This window comes from Homalodisca vitripennis, chromosome 1 (assembly GCF_021130785.1).
Source record: "Homalodisca vitripennis isolate AUS2020 chromosome 1, UT_GWSS_2.1, whole genome shotgun sequence".
In the NCBI taxonomy this organism is placed as follows: Eukaryota; Metazoa; Arthropoda; class Insecta; order Hemiptera; family Cicadellidae; genus Homalodisca; species Homalodisca vitripennis.
The window spans coordinates 55,238,874-55,265,933 of record NC_060207.1 but is presented as its reverse complement, the minus strand read 5'-3'; the positions used below and the strand labels follow the sequence as shown (position 1 = coordinate 55,265,933).

The window sequence follows — 27,060 nt, the reverse complement described above, 5'->3', positions numbered from 1 at the left end:
GGGCCAGCCAGCTCCACTGGCCACCGCAATTTTTCGGAAGCACGGATTAATTTTTGCTGTAATGTTATCTCAACTCGTATGTCCAGCTGTACTGACCAAGATATAATATGTCCATAGCTCGTAAGGCTAGCACCACTGGCCACTAACATAGCATAACTGCATTCTAATATTCTCTTTGTTTTATAATGAAATGTGAGTACTGAAATTTATCGAACAGCTTTATTGTAAAGTAATTTTTAAGTAAAGCAGTAAATTTTAAATTAGCTTATAATTCTTCTCTAAACATTGACTGTGCGAATAAGACGAATGACGTGTAGTGGGCCTATACAATTAAGTTATAGAAACCTAGAAAATTTTGCTATGGTAGTAGACATGTGCTAACTATTCTTGACTACACATAGGTATGCATTTTTTAAAGTTTTATTTCATACAAAAATGTAAAGACTGAGAAAAATGTAAAACAGTTCATGTCTAAGTGTAAAATAACTTTAAAAACCTACTTAATAACATTTTATTACATATCTTTGTTAACAATATATGTATGCGTTAATTTCCCAAAAATGTATGTTTATCTGCGTATTAGAAAGAATCATTAAAAATCAATTTTTGATTATTTTTCATTTCTTCTTTAAACATTTAAATTACTATGCAAATAACGCGGAGGAAATTGTAAAATAATTCCAACCTGAGGAGACAAACAACAAATATGGCCGCCGAGCTGCCAATGAAAGTAGTACGGCCATCTGTACTGGCCATACGAGTTGTGAGGACAAACTACGGTAAAACTAACGCGAGCTGTCTGCAACCTTGGTGTGGCCAGTTCTGTGCTGGCCTTTCGAGCACAAAGGGTTAAATTTTCAAAATAAGATTATTTGTAAACTGACTCTTTTTGCTAGAATGCTTAGATTGAAATTGACAAAATAATCTTCCTATGGATTTTTGATTATTTTGTAATATATTTCATTAGTCAAGGAGTTGGAACTATATTTATGGGTAATTAAGATTAAAAAGCGCCTATGTATATTCTGTATTTTTAACAACAGAAAGTAATTAAATCAAAATCATCTGGTGTTGGTATGATTTTAAGATTTCTATATTATCAGGAAATATTAATTTTTTTGGTTGATTATAAATTAACAACTGGTCACGAGTGGGCTAAAACTGTTTTGTAATAATATGACATCAAAACAAACTACAACTCTTCAAGGTAAAGAGAGGTACTTTTAAATTTAATCTCAAAATATGTACCTATTTCTTAAATACACAAAAATATTATTAATAAAAAATTATTGAATTCATTACTATTTAAAATTTTATATTATTTATTTATATATATATATATCTCCAAATTTATGTTTTAATTTAGTTATGTATATTTCAGGAAATTGCTGAACCACTGATGGACCTAAAGCAAGGTGTTGAAACTTTAAAATCAAATAACACTTTTCGAGGTGTTCTCGGCACCCTCCTTTCCATCGGAATATTTCTTAATGGAAATGAGGTAAGAACAATATGCACATCCAAATAAAATTAGGACTTTTATTAAAATATTGTTTTATAATGCCATAAAAACTGGGTGTTAAAAATTTATAATTTTCTTTAGAAAAAAATTGTTCAAAAGGTTGTATTGAGATATGGATATAAACCTAATAATATCATACATGACATTGCAGGTGAAAGGGTTTCAAATCGAGTATCTGGCGAAGGTACCCGAGGTGAAAGACACTGTACATAAACACTCCTTGCTGCACCATCTTTGCCACATGGTCATGGAGAAATTTCCAGAATCGACAGATCTCTACTCTGAGGTAAGCAGTCAAAAGATAACAATCCTATTTTTAGAATAATTTTTGAATCACTGCAAAATGATTGAGAAAGGTTCTTGAAATAAAGAGCAAACAAGTCTACTGCTAAATTAGAAGATACATCTAGTACCCATGTACAGAGAAAAAGTGGGACAAGAGCTGCTGAGGGTTGAGCTGAACATGGATGTAAGATTCAAGATCTTTATTGGTCTTTAAACACATTCAATAGTGCAATAGACTTCGTCAAGTTATTAAAATATTCTAAACTAAAACTAAAACAAACAATTCAGATTCTACCTACTCAATCCAGCCTACCAGTAAATATATAGATCTATACAGGGTGTACATAAAGTCCTGCACGGGTATAATATTTTCTGAATGATAACAGATAAATAAACAAGATTTGGTACATCAATACTAAACCTAAAAATCTACTTTTTGAAGGAACTATCAGTTTTCTGTAATATCATGGGGACGTCCCGCAAGGAGTCAGAAGGAAATCTTAAATAGGAGCATAGGTCAATATGGACATCATTTTAAAGGGCTTGTCTAGCAGAGTTTAATGCCGCAAACCGCACTCAAAAAGATTGATCCAGTACAAAATGGTGGCTGTTCAAAGATTTTACTTGGTTACATTTTATTAGTAGCCATAACCCCAGTAAAGCAAAACTGCAACCAAACAAATACTGCAGCTAACCACTACATTATGCTGGTCAGTTGTACAGAAGTGAATTATGACATTAGTTATCCTCAAGGGTTATAAATTTGGTCCTAATATATTGATAACGGGGAAAACCTGATAACAGTAACAATTAGAAATCTCTTATCTTTGGGTCGCAGTTAGGACTTTCCTATTAGCCAGTCTATTCATAGTAGGCTATTCTAGTTTTCTTGTTTTAGTAGTGCTGTCCATCCATTTTATCAGTAAAGTAAAGAATGTCTTATTTTACCAGGCGAAGTTAGGGCTAAGAAGCCCTCTCTAACACTTAACCTGGGGACCAACGGCTTAAAGGTGACTTCCGAACCACCACCAATGGCCGGGCAGGCGGGCCGCTTGCAAGGACAGGATCGCTCAGCGGTCACCTGTCCAAGCAGCAGCCACGCTCGGCGTTGGTACAGCTTTAGTACAAAAGAGTTTGTCGTATTGCTTGTAGTTCTTCAACTACACTATGTCGCTTGACGAACGTGAACGTATAACACTTCTTATGATGGTTGGTTGGGGAAATAACAGACGATCACACGAAGAAGCATGCCATTTATTTAATAACTACTTTCACGAGAGGCAGCCAATTTCTAGAACAACTGAAGGGAGAACTGTTCAACACTTTATGAAAACAGGAAGTGTTTCCGATCGTTATAGGTCGCTGAGATTTCTAATTGTTACTGTTATCAGGTTTTTCCCCCGTTATCAATATATTAGGACCAAATTTGTAACCCTTGAGGATAACTAATGTCATAATTCACTTCTGTACAACTGACCAGCATAATGTAGTAGTTAGCTGCAGTATTTGTTTGGTTGCAGTTTTGCTTTACTGGGGTTATGACTACTAATAAAATGTAACCAAGTAAAATCTTTGAACAGCCGCCATTTTGTACTGGATCAATCTTTTTGAGTGCGGTTTGCGGCATTAAACTCTGCTAGACAAGCCCTTTAAAATGATGTCCATATTGACCTATGCTTCCTATTTAAGATTTCCTTCTGACTCCTTGCGGGACGTCCCCATAATATTACAGAAAACTGATAGTTCCTTCAAAAAGTAGATTTTTTGGTGTAGTATTGATGTACCAAATCTTATTTATTTTTCTGGTATCGTTCAGAAAATATTATACCCGTGCAGGACTTTATGCACACCCTGTATAATTAATAACAACAATAACCAAACAACCAACAGATCTATATAAATTAACAATAATGAATAACTATTAACACATTTAACATGGATAAAATTTTAAAACTCAACAATATTAAAACTGAATAAATAAATACATTGAGAGACAAAATTTAAAAAATTGTTGTTGTGGTATCACAATTTAAGAAATCATCAACACAATAAAATATATTAACTTTTAACCAGCACTTCAAAACTGTTTTAAATTTGACTAAAGATACAGATCTAGCATTTAATGGTAACTTATTAAACAATTTAATTTTCATAAAAAGATGACTGCATTTTGTTTTGGTTAATTTAACTAGTAAGAGTTGTAACAAATGTTTTGTTCTAGTAGGATAATCATGAATATCCTGCCTAGTTGTAAATGTTTCAAGTTGTTCATTATAAAACAGTAGAATATATACATATTAGGAATAGTCATTATTTTTAATTCCTTAAAAATCGGAACACAAGTCTCTCTTTTTGAAACATTTTTCATAACACGTAATGCATTTTTTTGCCATTTCAATATTCTTACTGCACTACTACTGTTCCCCCATGTAATGTGTCAGTAGAGTTTTTACAAAGGTAGATCAATGCTTTTTGAGTTAGCTACAGTAATTTACCAAGCAGAAAACTGTATATACAGCAGATAAGGTGACTATAAGTGCGAGGCATACATAAGTCTGTATACATCTATAGTATCAAAGTCTCCCACTCTCATTTGAAATTGGGTATGCATATATCATGCTTCTTATTTAATTTAATTAAGAAATGTTGCATTTATAACATTGAGACTTTTTGTTTCTGAAGTTATTTTTTCTATTATTTTATCCATTCATGTAATGTCTAAAAGTTATTCAGATTTTAAAATATTTCATTTTTGTATTTGTGAATTTTAGATTGGAGCTGTTACCAGAGCATCAAAAGTAGATTTTGACGAATTGAGTGGCAACATTGTCAGGCTAGAGACTGAATGTAAGGCTTCCTTCGACCACCTCAAAGTGATCTCCAAACATGATGGTTCCTGCAATAACATGAAAGTCAAGTAAGATAATATGATTTGACTACATATTTTAGATATATTTATATTTTGTGAGATTTGTACAGTAAAAAACACGTGATTACTCCTGTTTTTGTCCAGAATGTCAGACTTCTTAGCCGATTGTGCTGAACACATAATTGTGCTTGGCAAGGTCCACCGACGAGTAATGAACCGCTATTTCAAGTTCTGCTTGTGGCTCGGTATCCCATACCATCGAGTGCAGGCCACCAAGCCCAATGAGCTCTGCCGTATTGTGTCCGAATTCGCTCTTGAATACCGAACGACCAGAGAGCGAGTTATGCAGCAGTTAGAGAAGAAAGCAAGCCACCGTGAGAGAAACAAAACTAGAGGCAAAATGATTACTGAGGTTAGTTATGTCATGTTTAGATTTAGGACATAGAAATAATCTGTTAATGTTATCTAATTACAAGGGTTATCAAAAAATTAACTGCCATTCATACATAGCAAGACAAGTAAGTAGTGGGGTTAGCGTTGTCATGTGGACATCAATGTGGACAGTAGCTCAGTTGGCTTCTAACTGTGGAAGGCGGAGCGTCATACATTCACATGTTGTCCATTTATAACCTCGAAACATGAGTGCATTAATAGAAAATCATACTAAGTGTAAAGTGCATTGTGTTATAAGATTTCTTTGGGCGAAAAATCACACAACAGCTGAGATTCATAAGGAATTGTGTGCCCATGGTCTATGGCCCAAACATTATGAGTGAAAGTGTAGTTCTTCAAAGGTTACAATATTTTTAAAAGGGAGAACAAAGATTCATGTTGAAGAAAGGATGGTAGGCATTCTTCAGTAAAATTATCTACTAAATACTTATCTATACTAATTACTTATCTACTAAATAAAGTGATTAAAAAGTTAGTATAAACTGTCGCTTCACAGTTTCAAAACTTTTTAATCATTTTTCTGAAATTTCTTGTACTTATGCAAGATAATGGCAGAAAATCTCAGCTACCACACATTTCGTGCTTGTTGGGTACCAAAACTGATCACTGACAACCACAAAACTAAGAGTTCTTCCATAGACTTTCTTTTTCGTGAAGGTGAACTTTTTTGAACAAGATTGTTACTGGCAATGAAACGTGTTGCCTATATGAATCCTGAAACAAAACAGAAATCAGTGCAATGGGAACATACCACTTCTCCAAACAAGCCAAAGAAAGTCTGTCAAACTATGTCAGCAGGGAAAGTCATGGCTTTTTTAGCAGTTTGCCAATGACAAAGAGTTTCATGGCATGTTGAGTGTTGACTACATTCACAGGAAGCAGATTTTTATGCATTCGGTATTTCAAAGACTGTTCAAGAATATGATAAGTGCTTCAACAATATTGGCGACTACTTAGAAAAATAGAGAAAATTTATAATTTTCAGATGTATAAAATATCATTTTTGTATCTTTATTACGTTTTATTTTTAAACTGAGTTTACTTGCTGGATAACCCTCGCACATTTAATACATAATTTTGAAATATTTTCTACAAGCCATTATATACTTCTTTGCCTGCATTATCACTCTAAACAGTATATCTGAGATGACTGATGATCATTGGAAGAAATACTGACTCCTGCAATATTTACTGTTCTGCCATTAAGTCAAATATGATTTTAGATTACGTTGAACAGTCAAGTAATAATTTTAAAAATTTCAAGTAATACTTCTAAGTTTTATTACTTAATTTAGAATCTAATATCTAGTACTACACAAACAACTCTACAAACATTGGTCTAACATTGATAATTGATGAAAACATTTAAATAGAAGGCGCATAATGCTATTGAATCAACTTCGTTATAGTTTTTATAACAACTTACAATTCTGTCCAGTTTAGTTTTATACTAAAAAAACAACTGTGAGAGAACAATTGCAAACTTGGATGTTTTAATTTATATTGCTTTAAGATAGAAAAAAACATAAAATGTTTCTTTTGACATGAATTTTGATGTATTGCTGCACAAGTTAAATTGTACATGAACATTTATAACTTAATTCATTATTTATACACTCACTCTCAGATAGGATAATGATTCAATACACAAATAACAAGGCTCTGTTTTTTTATATAATCTCTAAACTTCCTGAAGATTTGAACATTTTTCAATATTTGTTGCTGAATTCATCATTTCCTGGTTAATACGAGGCATGTTTTTAAAGTAATTACCGTTTAGATATAAAAAAATCAACAAGTAAATTTTCAAACAAAACTTTATTTACCTGAAAGAGCATTCTTTCCTCTACTTCTCTACATAATTTCCATTATTATTAAGGCACTTGTCGTATCTTGGGACCAGCTTCTGTATGCCGTCGTCAAAGAAGCTTGCCGCCAGACTGGACAACCACTGTTGCACAGACTTTTTACTTCTTCATCATTGGAATGACGCTTCCCCGCCAAATGCGGCTTCAAGTGCAGAAACAAATGGCAGTCACTAGGCGCTAGATCGGGACTGTTTGGAGGATGGTCCAATTGTTCCCAGCCAAATGAAGTGATGAGCTCTTGCATTCGATTTGCTGAATGTGGATGAGCATTATCGTGGAGCAAAACGACGCCTGCACTCAGCATGCCACGCCTTTTGTTTTGAATTGCGCAGCACAGTTTTTTTTTAAGTTTCGCAGTACGCAGCTGCATTAATAGTTTCACCGCGAGGCAGAAATTTGACCAACAACACACCCTGTCTGTCCCAAAAGACAATGCACATGATTTTCTGGGCAGAATTTGTTTGCTTGAATTAGACTTTCCTAGGGGATGTTGAATGCCGCCATTCCATTGACTGTTGTTTTGATTCTGGTGTAACGTAGGCTACCCACGTTTCATCGCCTGTAACGATATGGCTTAAAAAATCATTGCCCTCGTTACTGTAACGCTCAAGAAAGCTCAACGCATTGCCCAATCGTTTGGTTTTGTGCTCATCATTCAACATTTTCGGTACCCACCATGAACACAGTTTCCGATAATTTAAACGTTCGGACACAATTTCGTAGAGAACACTTCTTGATACAGCAGGAAATTTTTCAGCTAAGGACGAAATTGTGAACCGTCTGTTCTCTTTCACTTTACAGTCCACTTTTTGAATAAGATCATCCGGTAATGACTGAAGGTCGCCCACTTCGTTCCTCATCATGAACGTCTGTGCGGCCATCTATGAAGGCCCTAACCCATTTCCGCACCATTCCTTCACTCATAATGTTTTTACCATAAACTTCACTGATTTGACGATGAATGTCAATTGCTTTTAAGCCTTTAGCACAGAGAAAACGAATCACACCACGCACTTCACAGTCTGCGGGATTCTCAATAGTCGGCGGCATTTTGAAATCACGTAAACAATCGAAGACTCAATCAAACGGCGTCGTAATGGCGTCTGTGGCTTCCCAACTGATTTAGCTACACTACGTGCATGCGCTAAACGGCAACTGCAGTACTGCGGTGGCGTAATTTAAAAACGGTACTTACTTTAAAAACATGCCTCGTAGTATCAAAACTAATCATCAACGGACAAGCCACATCAATTTATACCTGAGTTGGTGGAATTCTAATGAATCTCATTCTGATGGATGATATTATCCTGGAGGCTGATTCAGCTAAATTCTCAAGAATACACCTAGATAAGGAGTTAGCTTGGAGAGTTTACACAAAATGTTTGTGCACAAAACAGCATTCTAATCTAATCCAAAAATATTTTTAAATACACATTCATGATGTTGTAAAAAAGGATATATAAATTAATGATCCCATACCTGTATACATGAAATACTTAAATCCAAAATTATTCAAAATCCAAGTGAAATACTACTTGTTGACCTCTGCTTTTATACACTATGCAAGTTCATATTCCGAACACGTTTGGGAGTAACAATCTGCTTCTGTGGTGGAAGGCTTGTGAGTGAAATAGGCCTAACTTTGACGTGAAATTAAAGAAAAACTACAATGACCAATGCAGAGATGTTGGCACCTACAAACACTCGTGTGATTTGTGGGTTTGTGCAACCCATGTCTAGAAGTGGTTCAGCAATAATTTGTTTTAACAGGATATAATTTCTTTTGAGAAATAATATATACTATTTATTGTTGTTTGGTGATAATTCATCTATTATTTGTTTACATTTCTGTTGTTTGCGTGTTATTGTAAATTGCTGTTCCAAAAAGTGTTACATATATAATAATGTAGCATTACAATCCAGAGGAATATTAATATAAAATACTGAAATGGTAATCTTACAAATCGTTTTATCTGCTATACAGAATCAAAATTTGTATTTTCAAAGTACCTACTCCTCTTACCTTGCTTGCTCACACAATATAGACTTTGGGCAATGGTAAATTTAAACTAAAAAATTATTGACGATTTCCATTTAAATAAAATAGTGTATCCGATAATAAAATAAACAAACTAAGGAGTATAAACTGATTCCACACATGTTTTAGGTAGGAAAGTTTCGAAGTCAGGATGACCGAGCAGATGCAGAATTGCGACAGTTGCTTGGCAATGACTCTGCAGACAATGAGACATCACTAACTGGGTCACTGCCGTGGAGACGGCAACGGAAAGACATTGGTTAGTGTTGATTTGTTAATTATTTATTACTTATTTATAACTATTATTTATTCTTATATACAATATTATTACCAGTGTATGATTACAAATACATTGTTTTATCTTTGAATGGTACATAGCTCTATTTAGTAACTTTATAAGTTATAATACAGTGTTATGATTATGAAAGAAATTTGTCATTCAAATATCAGTTTCATTAGTGAGTTTATCGACAAACTACTGTAAGAAATTGTAGTGTACAATTCATATTTATGACATTTATCCAGAAAATAGAAATACAAAAGACAAATAGTCCTAGATATTATTGCACTACTAGTATACTTTCACAAAATACATTTATGGTGAGTGGTTTGGGTATTGAAGCAACGTGTTAACAAAGAAAAAATAAATTTTCAGTGTATAAAAACAGCAATGAAATAAATTGTTATTTAAGATATGTCAGGGTTATTAATTTACTTCAAAAATTATTTCTTAAAAATAGGAAATAAATCTGGAATTAGAGGAATAGTACAGTTTGAAAATCATGTTTAGCACAAATGCCTACATTAGTCTTCTAAAATAGGCCCAGTTTCAATATGTTCAGTTATTCAGCCAACATCATAGAACAGCAACCTTCCAAAATACACATTTAAAGTTGAGAAAATATAACACTTGCCAAAAATATTAATACATTACTAATTAGATTTAAAACAAACATTTCCTTTTGCTACGTTCTTGTTTTAAGTAATTAAATCTGCAAACTAATACAATCAGACTTTCAAAACAACCAAATTAAAAGAACTAGTGTGGTGCTTGGCTGTATAGATTTAGAGGCCATGGATGTATCCTTGACGGCATCCTAGCCATATGAGAGACATCTCATGGAGGAACATGCATGTTTCATGCAAAAATTTCATGTCTCGATATTATTGTTCCAGCTTCCTGAATGTTAGGCATCATGGATGGACTTTATTTTTGGTTGAATCAGTATATTGTATTTATATATTTTCACAAATGGAATTGTGTGGTACAGGAAGTGTGTAAGAATACACCAATAACATCAACTATTATCCACACTACCCACCATTAATCTAAGGTGGTCTCTTCCATCTTCTTCTGAGGCTGATTATCAAATAAACTGTGCCTTAAACCACTAGATCACCGAGGTGCAAGTTCAAATTGTGTAAATCTGTCATTTGGTACAGTTCTCAAAACAGAACTTTTACATACTAGCCTACTTAGTAGAGAAACACGCATTAATGTAAATTACTGTATAGGGGACACAAGAGTAATTAAAACAAAAAATAACTAAATGTATAACAGCAGTTGAATTTTTGTTACATATTTTTTATTGCTGCACTATGTAACAAAGAAAAAAAAAACAGCAGCGTTTTGTTGCTTTTATGTGTGTGGTTGTTTTGTGAAAAAATTACCTCAAGTTGACTGCATATCACAAATTAACATAGTTAGATTAAATACTTGAAACTGTGGATGCATGTTATTGACTAATAAAAATAAAGTAAATGACAACCAATAATACCTAAGATAAAAATGTTATGTGTTTATATGAGTTGTTCAACTGTTACAGGGCGGGTGTCACTTGGTAACGTCAGGAACGATGGAACCAATGGCAACCTCACTGATGCTGATGATGAAATACTTGAGTCACTTGTTAAAACAGCAACCAAAATTCCCTCTACAAGAACAGCACCGAGAGAAAGAAAGAGGACAAGACACGCCGATCGTAAGTCACGTGAGTAATTCTGTTTCTATGACTGTGCATTCAAGAATATGATAATGGTTCATGTGGATTTTCCATTTTAAGGTGATGGGTTAAAATAACTTCATTACTATTTTTCAAATTTTCCTTTGAGTTGAATCACTAGCAAACTTGGTACTAACTAACTAGTGATATGTTGGTTCCTAAAGCCGGTTTTATTCGTTGTTAGGAAAATAATGTGAACTGAGAACCAAGAAAAGAATGTCAGTTGGTTAGTTCTGGTTCTGGTTCAAGGAAAAGCAATATTGAAATCTGGATCCCTATATTTGAAACCTAATGACTTTTTAAATTTGTTAATAAGTGATAGATCCAAGTATTACTACTCAATCTGAGAAACGGGTGTGGCAAGTTACAAATAGTTTTCATTGTAAACTTTTGTTGGGCCACAATGGTTCAAAGTGAGATCAGTGAGAAAAAGACAGACATGGGCAGCATGACTATAGTTTACATTGATTATAAAATAGAAGGAGTGCTCAGCATGGGAAAGTGAGCAATATTGCTATGTTGACCTTGAATAGCTTCATGTTTAGAGTTCAGCAGCTCACTTGGTTTTCTCAATTCAGTTTTTTCACACTTCACATGATTTTACTATGATTATAGTGATTTCTGAATTGCAGTAAATACTTTTTCAGCAATATTTACTAATTTACACAAAAATTTACATTTAGTTCTACCTTATTTAAGTTAAATCATATTTTGATTTTGGTATTCAGAAACAAAACAAATTCATGCTAACTATTCTAAAATTAAAATACACCTTTGAATGAAAATGTTATTAAAACTGGCTTGAAAATATAACGTTTTTAACCAGTATTTACAAAGTGATTAATAGGGATTTAGAGCATGTTTTAGGTATACAGTTCTGTTGTGTTTGTATGCAATACCGGATAATATAAAATAAAAAAGCATTTGATAATAACAGAATTTTACAGAGATAATTGATCTCTTTAGAAAAGAAAGAAATAAAATGGTATATATAAAATTATGGTTATTAACTGTAATTATGATATCTTTAACCCTTTGAACCCCAGACCAAAATATTGATGGTGGAAAAAACGTACCAAAATCATTTGACCTAAGAACTACCGAGAATCCCCGGAGCAGAAACAGCTGTTTTGCATACTGTTTGTAAAAAATTAATACTTTTGCTATTTTTTATGCTGTTGTCTTGTATTACACACCAAAATGTCCAGAATGAAATTGTATACACAGAAAAAGATTAGTCTGAAGTATAAAAAAATGTTTAACAGCATTAAAATAATTTTAAAATATATGTATATAGATTTTTAGGCAAAAAAATTGATTTTAAGATTTTTTAATTAAAAAATAAGAAATATTTTTACCATGGGCACCCACATTTTATTTTTCTAAATTTAGTTTTGTGTATGTACAAAAAAAATTATATTGATATCTCTAAAAATAAACTTTTTTTGAATTTTTATATAAAAGTATGCGACTTGTAAAAACCTCTAGGCGTACAACACAAAAATCACTGATATTACCTAAATAAATAAATAGTCAAAATTGTTGGTACTTACGATTTTGTATTTTAATAAAATACATATAAATATGTATTAAAACTCATAAAATTAGTATTTTACGATTTCAAATAAATATGTATTAAACGCATATACCATGGCGACGATATTACGTCGCCCGGGGATTCTCGCAACTTCATTGGCGACGATACATCGTCGCCGCGGGGATCTTCGCATATCTTCTCGGCGACGATATTTCGTCGCCTGGGGTTCAAAGGGTTAAGCTTCAAAGAGAAAATTTTGTATTTTATTCTTTTCCTTTTATCTAGGCTTTCTGCTAGATACCCAATTAATTTTTTTTAAATCCATTCCTTTTTTGTTTTTTAAAGAAAAAAAGTGTGGCTTACTGTCACACACCGTGATAATACCAAGGTACTTTTAATTTGTATATATCTGAGATATAGTGTGAAATGTTTAACTTGTTGAAAATCTGTTGTTGAACTGTTTCATTTTAGTCACATGTTAATTAGATAAGGTACTTAAAACTCATTGCTCACCACAATTTAAATCAAACATTTCAAGATTTTCTATGTATGAAAATGCTGAAGCATAAAACAAATAGCACAACTGTGTGCACTTACCCATCTTCAGTTCCTCTGGTTTTTTTAGACCAGTGGGGTAACTGGAAGGGCAAGATGAGGTGAAGAGAACCCCCCCTCCCACCAAGACCTCTAAAAATACAAACAAAATGTCTATAACAGCAATTCAACTTGTTTTGGATATAACACTTAAATGTTTTACTTTGAATTAGGCCTATCTAATTTATTAAAATTATTATTCATTCAGATTTATTTTATACTTGGATAGTGTGCTCTTCAATCAGATTCAACAATTTTAAATTTAATGGTATTTTAAAATATAATAAGACATTAGGAAAAACTGTTTTCAATCCACTAAGTATAAACTATTTTGTGTTTCATTTAAATACATAAACAACAGAGTAAATACAAAATTACAATCAATTTTGAAAATCAAACAAATTGTGATAATAAATACATATTGAATTGATATTAAAATGCTTAGAAAAAAGAAGTTTTAAATAACTAAACATTTGGCACACTGATCATAAAGGAGAACTACATTTAGATTAGGATCTTCTGTCTGTTGTGGTACCACAAAATCGCACACAAGCATCACACTGCTACTATAATTTACAAACATCAGGCTGATGCCACTATTTCACATATTTACATTATCAGTTATATGGTACATTTTATTATATTGTTGATTTTATATTTGGGTCTTTTTGTAATATTCAGATGTCCACAATAAATTATAAACTCGTCTGAATTTGGCTATTTTTTTTACAAATTAATCATTACATAATTAACATTACTTTTAAGCCTGCACCAAGACATTTTAAGCCTACAATAAGGCTATGTATAAAGCCTGGAACCTTAATTTAAAGTAATTGAACTGCTAAGTAATTTTTTTAAGTATCTTGTGTTTAATTTCAATTGTTAATTGTAAAGTGAAAAATAGTACACTTAATGATTTCCTTTTTCCGAGAGTTGTGTAGATCAGAAAGCTTACAGGATAATTTTGTCAATGAAATAAATAATAATGAAAATAAAAAAGCTGCCAGTTAAATTTTTATAGTACAAGACATATTATCAATGTAAGCCTGGGTTGTGGCACGGTGTTGCCAGCTGTAATGAAAGAATAACTAGTGATGGGATTATTGATTTAATTCAACAATCGAGTGATCTTTACATCTCATCTATCTTCCTCAATCCTTTGCTTTCACAATCAAATAAATATGTAGAATCTTGGAGCATTGGAAAAAACGAGTAATTGTAGTATCACTAGATAAAGGAATACAACATTTTCCAATATATAATTTTTTATTTTGTGCAAGGCCTTTCTGAATCTGATTCAGAAAGGCCTTGCACAAAATAAAAAATTATATATTGGAAAATGTTGTATTCCTTTATCTAGTGATACTACAAAATAAATATGTGTTTACACTGTGATAGGACGTGAGCTAAAAATAATAATAATATGCAGAATAATCAAACGCTGAAGAAAAAAACGGAACGTAAACATCTGGAACGAAGCAAGACAACGTCACGTTGACTCATACTGAGAATCAGCTGATATGTCAAGGTGGCAAAGCCATTAGGTGAGAGGGAAAGTGGCTGTCTGGCTTGCAATGATGGGTCTCTTATTATAATTGTAGACTAAAAATAGTACACTTTACCATTTCCTTTAATTGTTTCCCACAATAGTGTTTATTAAAAAGCTTACAAGATAAAAAGTTGTCAATAAAATGATAATGCAATTAAAAAGCTGCCAGTTAAACTGTGTTAGAAACGTATTCAAGGTGTACAAGTAGTACTGTGACAGCAAATTCACCCCTCCGACAATTTTCCCGTCAGTAATTTTATACAAGAGTAGAAAAAGGGACTGTTGGAGAAGGCAGATATCATCAATTGAAAAGTTTAAATCTCTGAATACAGCTATAATGCAAAATTTATCTCAATTTATAACCAATAGAGTGATATGGATTTATCACTTAGAACATCTTTATATTGTTCTCAAAATATGACAATAACAATTCCCAATACCTTCCACCATATCTATAAGAAATTTAACTGTAACGGATTTTCCTTTTTAGTGCATGAAAATAAACATTAATCTTACAATGTCTTTTTATATTCCGAAACAACGTTCTTAAAATTCCAATTAAATCATATAGACCGCTTGGTAGACATCAGATTCTGTTAAATATTTTTATATCTGAACTAAGTGAAAAGTAATGTGGAATTGATTAATTTAGTGTATTTTTACATAAGTGTGTTTGTGTGACTGCAAGTGGCCTAGCCAGGGTGAAGGACCCCACTAGACCGTGTGGTTGTTGCAGTTGTTTCGTTGTGTTAACGCCTTCTGTTGGTGCAGTCGTCAAGCGGTCACGAACGCGCGACAACGTGCCAGGCGAGGGCACAGAGAGTCAGTCATGACGCGGCACGCTACGGTAAACACCTCCCTAACCCGCCTTCTCGCATTCACTCTAACTAAGCTAATAGCGACGCTGTTTTCAGGTGGGGACATCACGGATTGAGCCGTTTTCTGTGCTTCATTTGGAATGCAGATTTGTGTGCGCATCTTTTTCATAAAATTTAACAACAATGTATTTTTACTCACTTTTTTGACTAACAAAGTATTTGTTCAATCAGTTGAATCGTGTCAGTTTGTGCACCACAGATTGCTGCTTTAGTTCAATATGATGTCTAGTAAAGTATTAATGTCTACCAATGTATTTTTGCATTATAATACAATTTTACAAATTAATACTGCATGATCATAATATTTCTATTCAAATGCACATATTATGCTATATATATGTTGTTTGTTTCACTATACTGTATATATCTGATGTGGTTATGTATTCAATGCTGTACATTGTGCTTTAATCTTGTTATGTTTGTTACTAAACATTTTATTTTAAAATTAAATAGATTAGAGTGTTTCATACAACTAATAAATTAAATTGTTATATAATGTGCTTTTTAGATATTTAATGTAGTTTTGTAAATTTTTATGAAATTGAAATTTTACTATCTATCATAAAATTTACATGATGGGTGTTTAAATTTTAATTTTTTATGATTGCTTGTTTAAATTTAAGTATTTGCTGTCAGAAAATATTACTTGTTGTTATTTATATAGTAAATACAAAATATAATGCTAAAGTTTTTCTATAGTTTAGTTATTGAAATTTAATGGGCAGTTTGTTCTTTTTTATAATTACTAATTATTATGAATATAAATAGAACTCACAGTATATTTACATAGTTTTAAGCCTAGTAGTGGCAGTCATTTTACTTTTAAGTGCCATGCTGTTTTGAGATGTTCTATAAAGGCTTAAAAAAAGTAAATATGCCATGGAAACTATTATGGGTTATACATAAATGTTATCTAGCATTGCATAGAAAATAATAGTATGACAACATGATTTCCGTATGCATTAGGTGTAAATCCAATCAAATCAATCTCTGTATTTGCTAAAAAGACAGTTCATTTACAGGCAGGTGTTACTATAAATCCTAACACTAAAGATAGTAGAGTTAAAAAGGTAATAAAGATCAAATTTTCTGTGAGTTTTTTTATAAAATATCCGAAATAGATTAAATAAAAAAATTATATAGGTTTGCAAATTAAAATATTTAAGAACTAAAGTAGTCAAAATTTTCTAAATATTATTTATTTTTTCAAAATATTTAGGTTATAGCACTATTTGAAAGTAAACTGAACATATGGCTGAAAATGTAAAGGTGCATACAGACCTAGGTTGTCCATGGTTACACCTATCATGAGATACACTAATACACATTATTATGAGATTAAGAGTAAAATCTGATTATAGGGTTGTAATAAATAGTAATATTCTTTGTTTGATCATCACATGGTAATAATTGCCAATAAAAATCACATCTAACATTTTTTTTACTACATACAGTATTTAATACTTTAGAACAATAATTATTTATATTTGCTACAATTATTTTTCTACACATTCAACAAAACACCCAACATTATATACTATATTAAATAAAATACGATACTAATTAATCATCAGAACGCACATAAAAGATCAGAAAATCAACAACTAGCAGATATGAAATCTGTCATTGGACTAAAACGGCTAAGTTGAAAATGAGTATGGCTGGAAGCAGAGGGTTTATTCATTTATACATTTTGCATGAAGCAAAAATTACATCAAGGGACTGCTTAGCATCTGAAGTTTCCAATAGTGCCTAAACCACCTCTGAATACTATAACAAAAGAATGGCACTCCCAGAGTTACATACACAACAGATGCCATTTATAATCTGCCACTACTAGAATGAATGCTAATGTTCTTTAATTTGCATTACAAACAATTTATACTAATATGGCTAATTGTTCTGCAGTTCGGCGGACTTTAAGGAATGGCCTATCAGAGGAAGAACGGAAGCACCTCGCCACTTTCATCAAGGGCTACTGAATAGTGAAGTTGTGTGTCATAACAGAATATCTGTGATATAATTGTGACTTTCCTGTGTCCGGTACCTAACCGTACACAATGTGATTTTAAACGCTTTCTTTACATTGTTTTCTCCAGTTACTCAGCAATGTGTGCAAATAATCATAATCTTTCATACTCTTGTGTAGACTTAAGGCAGTTTTATGTAATATTCTAAACACATCTATAGTTTTGTGTTAACAATTTTCACTTCATTGTGTATTTCATTTTTTACTGAAATCAAGGTCTTTATTGCTTTACAGATTGAAGAGCTCTGATTTACTTTACATATTATATTATAACAATTTTTTGTTACAGCTATAAAATAAATTATATTTTGCATATTAGTGAAACATACATCAGACTCCCTAGTTGATTATTCAGATTATCCCAAGGTTAGCCAACTTAACCCTCCAAGTGGTAATTAAATCACTTTAAAGTGCTGGGCTGTTTTGAAGCAAAACTCATGGTTTTAAAAGCCACTTTTCAGATACAAATATACATTCAAAGATCATGTGTTATATATATCATTCTTTTCAGAAAAAAGATGCTTTAGGAAATAAAGATAATTCAAAACAATTACTACCTTTCTCTAAAAAAAAGTCTTTATGAATAGTAAAAATTTTTTCTTTTTGTTTTTTTAAATGGTGAGGTTGTAAATTCGTTTTAAAACATGGTTATAAATATTTCAAAATATACAAATTGTTTCAAATTTCATTGTGAACAATAAAAATGTCACTTCAAAGCCTTTTGAACAAAAACCACACACACAAAATATAAAAACTAAAAAATGTTCTGCACACCAGAATTTGCACAATGTTCACATTCAAAAAGTAATCACTTCTAAAAAAATATTGGTTTGGATGTACACATAACCTTCAAAAAAGCTAAATGTCTGTTATAATAATTATGAATAGTAAAAAAAATCCTATTATGGTCCTTTTGTTCATATACATATTTACATTTGACTAAAATAACTTAGTCAGATTCTGATTGCTGCGCTAACCTCTTTCTTCTGCCTCCCCCTACCTTCTGAAGTGCTCTAAAGCACTGAAGCAACTCATAATAAAATAGAAAATACACACACAAGAAGCAAGAATCTATCGCACAGTGAATAATAATACTAATCAAAACAATATGTCGCGGCCGAACAATAACTAACCTAGACGAAAACTACAACAAAGTACTGCGCGGCGAGCGCAGCAACAGCTGACAAAATCAGCTGACTGTTATTTTTGATTCTACTTAAAGGCTTACAAATTAGAGCCAGTGCGTATCTCTCCTACTTGTACTATAAAAATCAAATTAAATAAACTGTTTTACGGCAATTTAACAAAAATGAACATATCGCACAGTGCGATAGTAGCACTTGGAGGTTTAACAGACTGTAGGTTGTACGTTGGTGACTTACAAAGCTAAACACCTCGAGGGTGGTATCTGTGTTTTTACAATGCCTCTTATTTGTCTGCTAACTCACTTTGTATTATGTCAGTCTTACATTTAAAAAGTTAATACTGTTACCTTATTGTACAATATTTTTAAAGCTATTACAAGATTGAATTTGTAATTTGGTGTTTTAATTTTCAAAGAGGACATTAACTAATAATACAGTTTCACTGATACATTAATAACAAATGTGTCAAAAACAATTTTGATATTTTTTTTATTATTTTGTGATAAACGAAAATTAACTTGTAATTGAATACTGTTGTTAATAATATAGTATTAAAGAAATTAGTCTCTAAGTACTCGAGTCAATGTGTTGTGATTGATATTTTTAAGGTCTATTTGCTTGTAAATTGTTATATGGAAAATTGCGAGTGTAAAGATTTTTTAGAGTTAATTTGATTCACTTCTCAGGAGTATTTCTTCCAGTGAGTGTTATGAGATTTAATCAAATATATATATTTCTGTAGAGTTCATATAGAGGGAGGCACATGAGTGATTATTTGGAACTAGTCGTTTATTTTGATAGGTTTCTGTAAGAATTATTGAGGTAAAAGTTTGATTTTACTATCATCATTGAAACTTGCTTATCTAAGATTGCCTTATTTTGAGGTAAAATTGTTTACACTTTAGAGATAAACTCACCTTTTTCTTAAATCATATCAACCTACACATCATACTCTGTCTATATTCTAATGAGTTACATTATATATATGCACAGTATGTTTTTATAATTTGTTACATAATATTGACTGTAGTGTTAGGTTACCATAATTTTCATGTAATTTTTAATTATAAAATAAATTTAATTAATACATTTGTAATGTTCAATAGTAAACAACAATTTAGCTACATAGACTACTGTTGCATTTAAATAGATAAGCAAATAATGTTGTAATTTGACATATTTACATAGTTATGCTCCTTATTTGTACGGTTTAATTGTTTAATGTTTTTACGTTTTATGATTGTCTCACCATTTTGTGATTATTCATTGATATTTTGGATTTCTTAAATATACTTAACTGCGGGAAAATATGAAAAAAAATGTTGATTCAAAGTTCCTGATGAAGTAAACCTCACCAAATGTCTTCATGTATTTTAATAATGTAGATTATGAAATGATTTGTGAATTGTGTTGTGTAATTGTAAGCTCCAATGATTCCATAAGAAAAATAAAATATTTTACAAAACAATGTCGTTTAATCCTTAACCTGACAGGCTTATGATTTAATGTTGTTTAACTTGTTTGTGTACGCTATATATTGTCCAGAATATATCGGATATTTTGTTATTATTGAAAACTAATTTACCAATTGCAACCAAACTTTAGTCTCCTTCACATACTCTCAATTGAATATGATACCCTTGTTAAAATAATCCTCCCATTTTAAAAAAGAAGTTGTAAGCTCTGCCTTCGGGATTGCCACTAGCTCCACCATTACATTCAGTTTGACCTCTTCAACTGTCTTTGAGCAGGGATATCATTACCGGAACTACTAGAAGTCACATGAAGTCACGTGTCAGGACTGAACACAGGGCTTGTGTGGGGCTTAGTCAAAACTTTTGAATCATGTGAGAGTAATGAACCAGTGCATTAACGTTGTAAAGCGTCCATTCTCAACTGGCACACAATTTAGGACATTTTCGCCTCATAATATCCCTTAGATGTCTTAAAGGTAGTACTCCTTGGTGATAGTGCAGCCCTTTGGATCATATTAGTAGTGCACTATGTTTTTGTGGTTAAAAAACTCTGATATAATGGTCTTGATCTTCCTTCAAACTTGCTGAGCTTAGATGATGGGTTTCAGGTTTCATCCAGACTTATGATTGGCTTTTATTTTGAGATTGTATATGTAAGTTGATATCTCTCTGATCATGTTGCTCCTTTTGACGTTCAGTAACCAATTTTTGGATGAATTTCATAACCACTCTTTTCAAACCCAAATATCAGACAAAATTTCAATAAGTTTTGTCTGGTACCAATGGTGTTGGATATGTTCAAATCTTCCTTAACTTGTGCACTGCATCTGCAAAATAGGTCTCAGTATGTAGTTTATGAAAAGAATTATCTTGCTGTAAGCCTGTAACTTGTGGAGTGCCTCAAGGTTCTCTTTTGGGAACTTTGTTGTTTTTAGTGGCGGTCAATGATTTGAGTGCAAATGTTCCTGCACTCAATATTGTTCTTTGTGCTGATGAGACCACTATGATTACTAGGAATACAAATTACGAACAGCTTTTAGAAGACTGTAAGTTAAACTAGAATGTGAGGACTGGCTTGCATCTTAGAGAAGCTCCTAATTTGCAAAAGACAGAACTGTATCCTAAATTTTTAGGCTTAACTTTTGATGCACTGTTAAACTGGCACCAACGTGTAGTTATAGTTAAAAGAAAACTCAGTTCAAGTGTATTTGCAATAAAACGTTTATGTGGTGAATTAGAACATGCTTCTCTCATACAAGTATGTTATGGGCTCTTCCATTGCCATTTAAGCTATGGATCAATCGCTTGGGGGTCATCTTCCCATGCAAAAGAAGTTTTTATTATACAAAAGAGGGCTATCAGAATAATAGTAAGAGTAGACAAGTTTCATAGTTGTAGAGACATTTTCCCACATCTCAAAAGTTTAACCTTATTTTCTTTGTTTATTCAGCAGTCTTTGTTTTACCTTAAAACCAATTTGGACCAAGTAAGTCATAGAAAAGATATCCATATCTACAACACAAGATCTTGTACATGTTTGAAAAATATTATGCCACTCTATAACAAAATTTAATCTTAAAAAAATTCATTAAATGTTATTTTTAACATACTTTTTCAAATTTTTAACATGTTGTAAAAAAATTTGGGGTTTAAAAGAAATACAGAAATGTAGGTTAAAACATATTTATATTATATCTTATATATTTAATTGCAAACAGTTATGTTACACATTGGCTAACATTAAACAGACATACAATACCTTTACGCGCATGGCTAGATGTTCATATTTACACTCTACTCTCAAAAAGTTTACAGTTAATTATTGACAGCGGGTCCAATCCAGCCAACGGTCTGCTGAACATACACTACACATAAGTCGTTGCCTGACTCCAACAAGGGAGCACGGGCCAATTGTTGCTAAAAATTATACTCTATGGTACATAATTCTCCACCACAGAAAGTGGCAATGGCGTCATGGCTTCCTAAAACATTTAAACACACACATATATAAAATACAAAATATTTACTTACACTTTTTACTTTACATATTCTTATTTGATACTGAAGGAAGTCTCTCCATGAAATGCCATGGAGGCTCCACCACACATCCAGATCAGAGCAGTAGGTGCTGCACGGAGCCGCAGGCATTGCCTTCTCCCTCGCTGGTGCAGCTAGAAGAGGGGAAGAGTTTTCTGCTGTCATTTACCTCTCATATCTCTCTGTCTCATTCTGACATTCTCTCTATTTAACAATTGCAGCCAGCATGGGATTTTATAAACTGACCTGTGACCAAATTCCAATATTTACATACCCTTGTTTCTGTGTATTAGTGTCAGTGCGTATTTTATAACGGCACATGCTCCGTAGGTGGGGAGTGAGAATATTCAGACTGGTATGAGTAGTTGTTATTGATGGTATAATTAGTTGTTATTGACATTAAAAAAACATTTATCTTCTTTGCCCAATGTTTAGCTGCACGCAAGGCATAACAAACAAGATAATTTAAACATTATGCTATCTTCATAAAGATATACTTTATTATTTAATTATTGGCCCTTCTACCATAACAGCTATAAACAACAATCAGTGACATGTCTTGGTTATAACTATATTTACTTAAGTGTAATTTACTTAACTTCCAATATAGTATGAATTTTAATTCATGGCTTGAGGTTAATTTTGAAATTATTATATTGTCACCTTATTGTTTAAAGTGGTATTTTTACTTTTTATCTCTCTTAGATATCTTCTGATAATATAATTATTATCTGTAAAAGAAATTCAAACCAAAAAAGGGATATATTGTTCATGAAGTCCCTTTTCACTTTTGCAGTTTTAATTGTGACACATGAGCTTTTTTAATGACATCCAAATCATTTACATATTGAATTATATATGTCACTTCAGTTAGTTTGTAAATAATCTTGTAAGGACCACAAAGTGTATTACACAATTTTGCCTTACACTTTTTGGCCTTTTTTCTTAAAAAATTAGTTTTTAAGTATACTACACTCCCAACACAGAGAGTACTTTTGTCCTTCTTGCTTACTGTCTTCAGTTATCCAATATGTCCACCAATTGGTAACATATGAAAATATTCGAACACTAAGTCTATTAGGTGTGAAGGCACACATACCTTGGCTGCACTATTCATCTTATTTTCAAACATTACAACTCCTTTGTTAATGTACAATTTTTCTGAGTTCACACCACTTTTGATGCTATCATAAATGTTTCTTAATTCTGTCCTTACTTTGGTGGATTTTAAACTCTTCAAAAGCCAGCGAGAAATTTTAAATAGTTTACTTGATATACTATTGCACTATTCGGGGGATCTTGTTCATTGTGACGGTCCTGACCGTCACACTCCTTATCTGCACTGTAATTCTTATTGCTACTATTTTTTACTTCAGACACTCCCATCTTTAAGCTCCTCCAAACACAACAGCTATTTGTTTCTGTCCTTATTTTCAATTACTGTAATTTATTGCATAATTAAATGTTATGTTCTTTAATACCTTATTAAGTAGCAATGACGCCATGTGTAAGCCATATGGAACAAACCCTGGTGCTTACTCTTCTCACTCAGCCCCATTTGTTAGAAAGTATCTCCAAGTCTATTGCTTTGCCAATTTTATTGGTAAGAACCTCTGGATACTCATTCACAATTTTAAACATTTCCAAACAATTTCCTGATTTATGTTGCATGTTAATACATTGTAAAAACTCAATCCTTTGATCTGGACTGAATTTGAAATAACACACAGGTCATCTTGTTTGTTAATAATCATGCCAGTCGCCTTTATAAAATTGGTTCCCAACATATCAGGCCAGCACAACTTCTCAGTGGCAGTAAATATTATCTTCCAAGACAATTCTACTATCTTTATTTTCCCAAAATAATAATTTCACATTTTGGCCATAGCACATTCAATACTAGTGGACAATAGCTTGAAAACCTCTCTTGTTTTCGTATCGTACATAACTCATACATATAATTACTTATTAATGACAGTGAACTTCCGGTGTCCAATGATACAGAGTGCTGAGTATTATTAATTGTAGTAGCAAAGACTGGCAATCTTACCTGCTTAGATTGAGCCATGTTTACATTTCTCGTGGCCAAAACAGATACGTAACAATCCCTTTCCACTGACATATTTATCATTGCTTACACCCTGGGATAAGTCCGAAACAAACTCCTCTATTCCCTGTGATCTGAGATGTTTACATTTATACTGTGCTGGAAAACAGAATACAAGTCTAGTTCTCATTTGTGGATAAATTCCTAATTTAATAATTTCTGTTAGCTCCTCCTTGAAATAACGACATAGTAACAGCCTAGCATTTTGCCTTGTACTATGAATGTAGCAACGTAACCTGTCATTGCTCCTCTCTGACCTGGTTAATAAGTCCTGCTTCAACTTCTCTCGATGTCCAATAGGTATAAAGTAGTCCAGAATTGACTTTTACAACTCACCTTTTGCAACAATTTATTGTATAGAGGTCCGTTTGCATATCCAAGGCTAAAATTTGCAATTCTATCAAAGCTAAATGCAGTCTCATCCATCATTTTTATCGTGACTTCTAAATAGCCTCCAACAATTCACCTACCTTCATTCCATCCATAAGCCTGAACAATTTCAGGTACCATTCTACTGGGTTCGGCAACTTCGCAAAACTTGACATATCACTTACAGGGGGAATCATTTGACCACCTGACTCCATAACTAGTTCATGTACTCTGGTTGAAGATTTATTTGCAACTTCAACCTCGGAGGCTTCTTCGTTCACATTAGTATTCAACAAACTTTGCTCAAGTGAAGCTTTGTCTTTATCAACGAGTCCTTGGGTGTTTACCTTAAAATCATCCAAGCTGGCTTGCATATTTAAAATTAAGGTTGCAAAAGAGCTGTCCCATTTGTAAAACTTCACCAATACCTTTACTCGCAAGGCTAGATGTTCATATTTACAATGTACTCTCAAAAAGTCTATAGCTGGTTATTGGCCACGGTACTGATCCAGCTAACGGTCCGCTTACAAACACTAGACACGAGACGTTGCCTAGTTCTAAGAAAGCGACCTAATCATGGGCCAATTGTCACTAAAAGTTTACTCTACGGTACAGTCTTAAAACTGATAATTTGAACTCGGAGACAGTTTCCACATACTGTCTCCTCTTGAAAATGTTGACTTCAATTAGAAGACGGCATTCAAATATGCAGTGCCCTGCCTGTTGTCAGGTATCAAAGGTATATTTCTGTGTTAATTGGTTTGTACAAAATTATATTGGGCTAATACAAGGATGATGTTCTTAAAATCTGGGTGATCCTTTCCAAAGTCTTTCATACAGTATCATTCACCTTTTTTATTGTGTTTACCACCTGGCACAGAATCTGGTCATTTCAGAGCACTATGTAAGTTTTTCTCATCACTTAGGGGTCATTAAAGTTTTTAATAATTTTAAGTGCTTATAGAATAATTAAAATTTGAATTCATTGGATAGCCATTATAATTTATTTTTAATATACATGCATTCAATGTAATGTATTTATAGTACGTTTGATTAAATAATAACTTAATCTCAATCTTCTGGGAGATTTTAAAATAACAATACTCAGATATTAGTTTTTGACCTGACTAATGTTAATTAAATGCAAGGAGATATAATTAAATTATAGTGAATTACTTTGTAATAATTTATGGTGGTCATTTACTCCACAAATTTTTATGTCAGTGAGCTTGGGAAGAACATGCTTTATAAACATCTAAATGTTAACTGTCCTATCACTTAACTAATGAAATAGAGAGGGTTTTATTAAGGAGACACAACGTCAACACTGTATTCAATCCAGCTCAAACATTGAAGAGCTGTATAACACCAGTGAAGAATGTGATTTTGATTCAACTGTGTATGTCAGGAATCTACAAAATTCCGCTTAATTGTGGCCCAGTCTACATGGGAGAGACAAAATGTTCTAAAATCACACGAGTTAGTATATTTTGCTTATATTAAATTAATATCAGAGTTAAGATACTGCATTGCTCACAATGAGTTCTGGATAATACAAAACATATCTGTACTAGGAATATACACTTCATAGATATTGTTTAGATGTATTAATTTATTTTCTCAAAAGTTTAGAAGAATTTTTTTTCTATGGCCTTTTTTTAGGTGTTCAGTGAGAAATGTAATTGTCTTGTAGATTTACTAGCCATGATATGAGAGAAGATCAATGGATGTGTACCTAAGAAAATGGAGAGAGGTTCCCATGAGTAATAGGACTATACCATAGCTACAGATTGACAATAGCTGAGTGTGAAGTGTGATGAAATATTTGTTCTACATTTGTGAATTCACATTATCTGTATTATGAACAACCCTTGGTTTTTTACTGCACTCACTGTCCTCAGAGACCATTATAAATTATTCCATGTTGTTACAACCTCGTGAGTTCCTAAAACACCTTTAGACATACAGTAGTATGAAATTGTCCTTGAAACTTTTTGACGTGACAACGTCTTAAATTAGGTTGCGGCTCGGAGTCACTCATGAAAAAGTGTAATGCCCGGTAACGTTACGATGCCCGTCCAGTGGGTCCTCCGCACGGGATAAAGCAGATAACTGTGGGTCCGCCGCACGGGATAAAGCAGATAACTATGTTTATTCGTGAAAATGTGGAGTGCTTAGATTCGTCATTTACAACAACTACAACAATAAAGGTAAATAATTGTACACTGATATTTCATTATCGTAAACTATGATTGATTGATTAATTGTTAGATTGACACAAAAGTTGAGAAACTGAGTTTAT

The 27,060-nt window shown here is 32.5% G+C and overlaps 1 protein-coding gene across 12 annotated transcripts in view; it reads left to right on the top strand.

The window, feature by feature from the left end:
* LOC124361680 (FH1/FH2 domain-containing protein 3) overlaps positions 1-20,238 on the top strand; it is a 178,396-nt gene extending 158,158 nt beyond the window's left edge. For 4 of the 12 annotated variants that reach the window (XM_046815671.1, XM_046815629.1, XM_046815689.1 and 1 more), the window contains 7 exons: positions 1,382-1,501; positions 1,674-1,808; positions 4,579-4,724; positions 4,821-5,088; positions 9,165-9,294; positions 10,862-11,026; positions 17,505-20,238. In XM_046815671.1, the coding sequence (XP_046671627.1) occupies positions 1,382-1,501; positions 1,674-1,808; positions 4,579-4,724; positions 4,821-5,088; positions 9,165-9,294; positions 10,862-11,026; positions 17,505-17,578 (1,038 nt within the window). In that variant the 3' untranslated portion in view covers positions 17,579-20,238. Of the gene's footprint in view, positions 1-1,381; positions 1,502-1,673; positions 1,809-4,578; positions 4,725-4,820; positions 5,089-9,164; positions 9,295-10,861; positions 11,027-15,454; positions 15,633-17,504 lie in introns of those variants that run through there. The other 8 variants (XR_006922390.1, XR_006922389.1, XR_006922393.1 and 5 more) reach the window with 8 other exon arrangements.
* Positions 20,239-27,060: the final 6,822 nt, after the last annotated feature.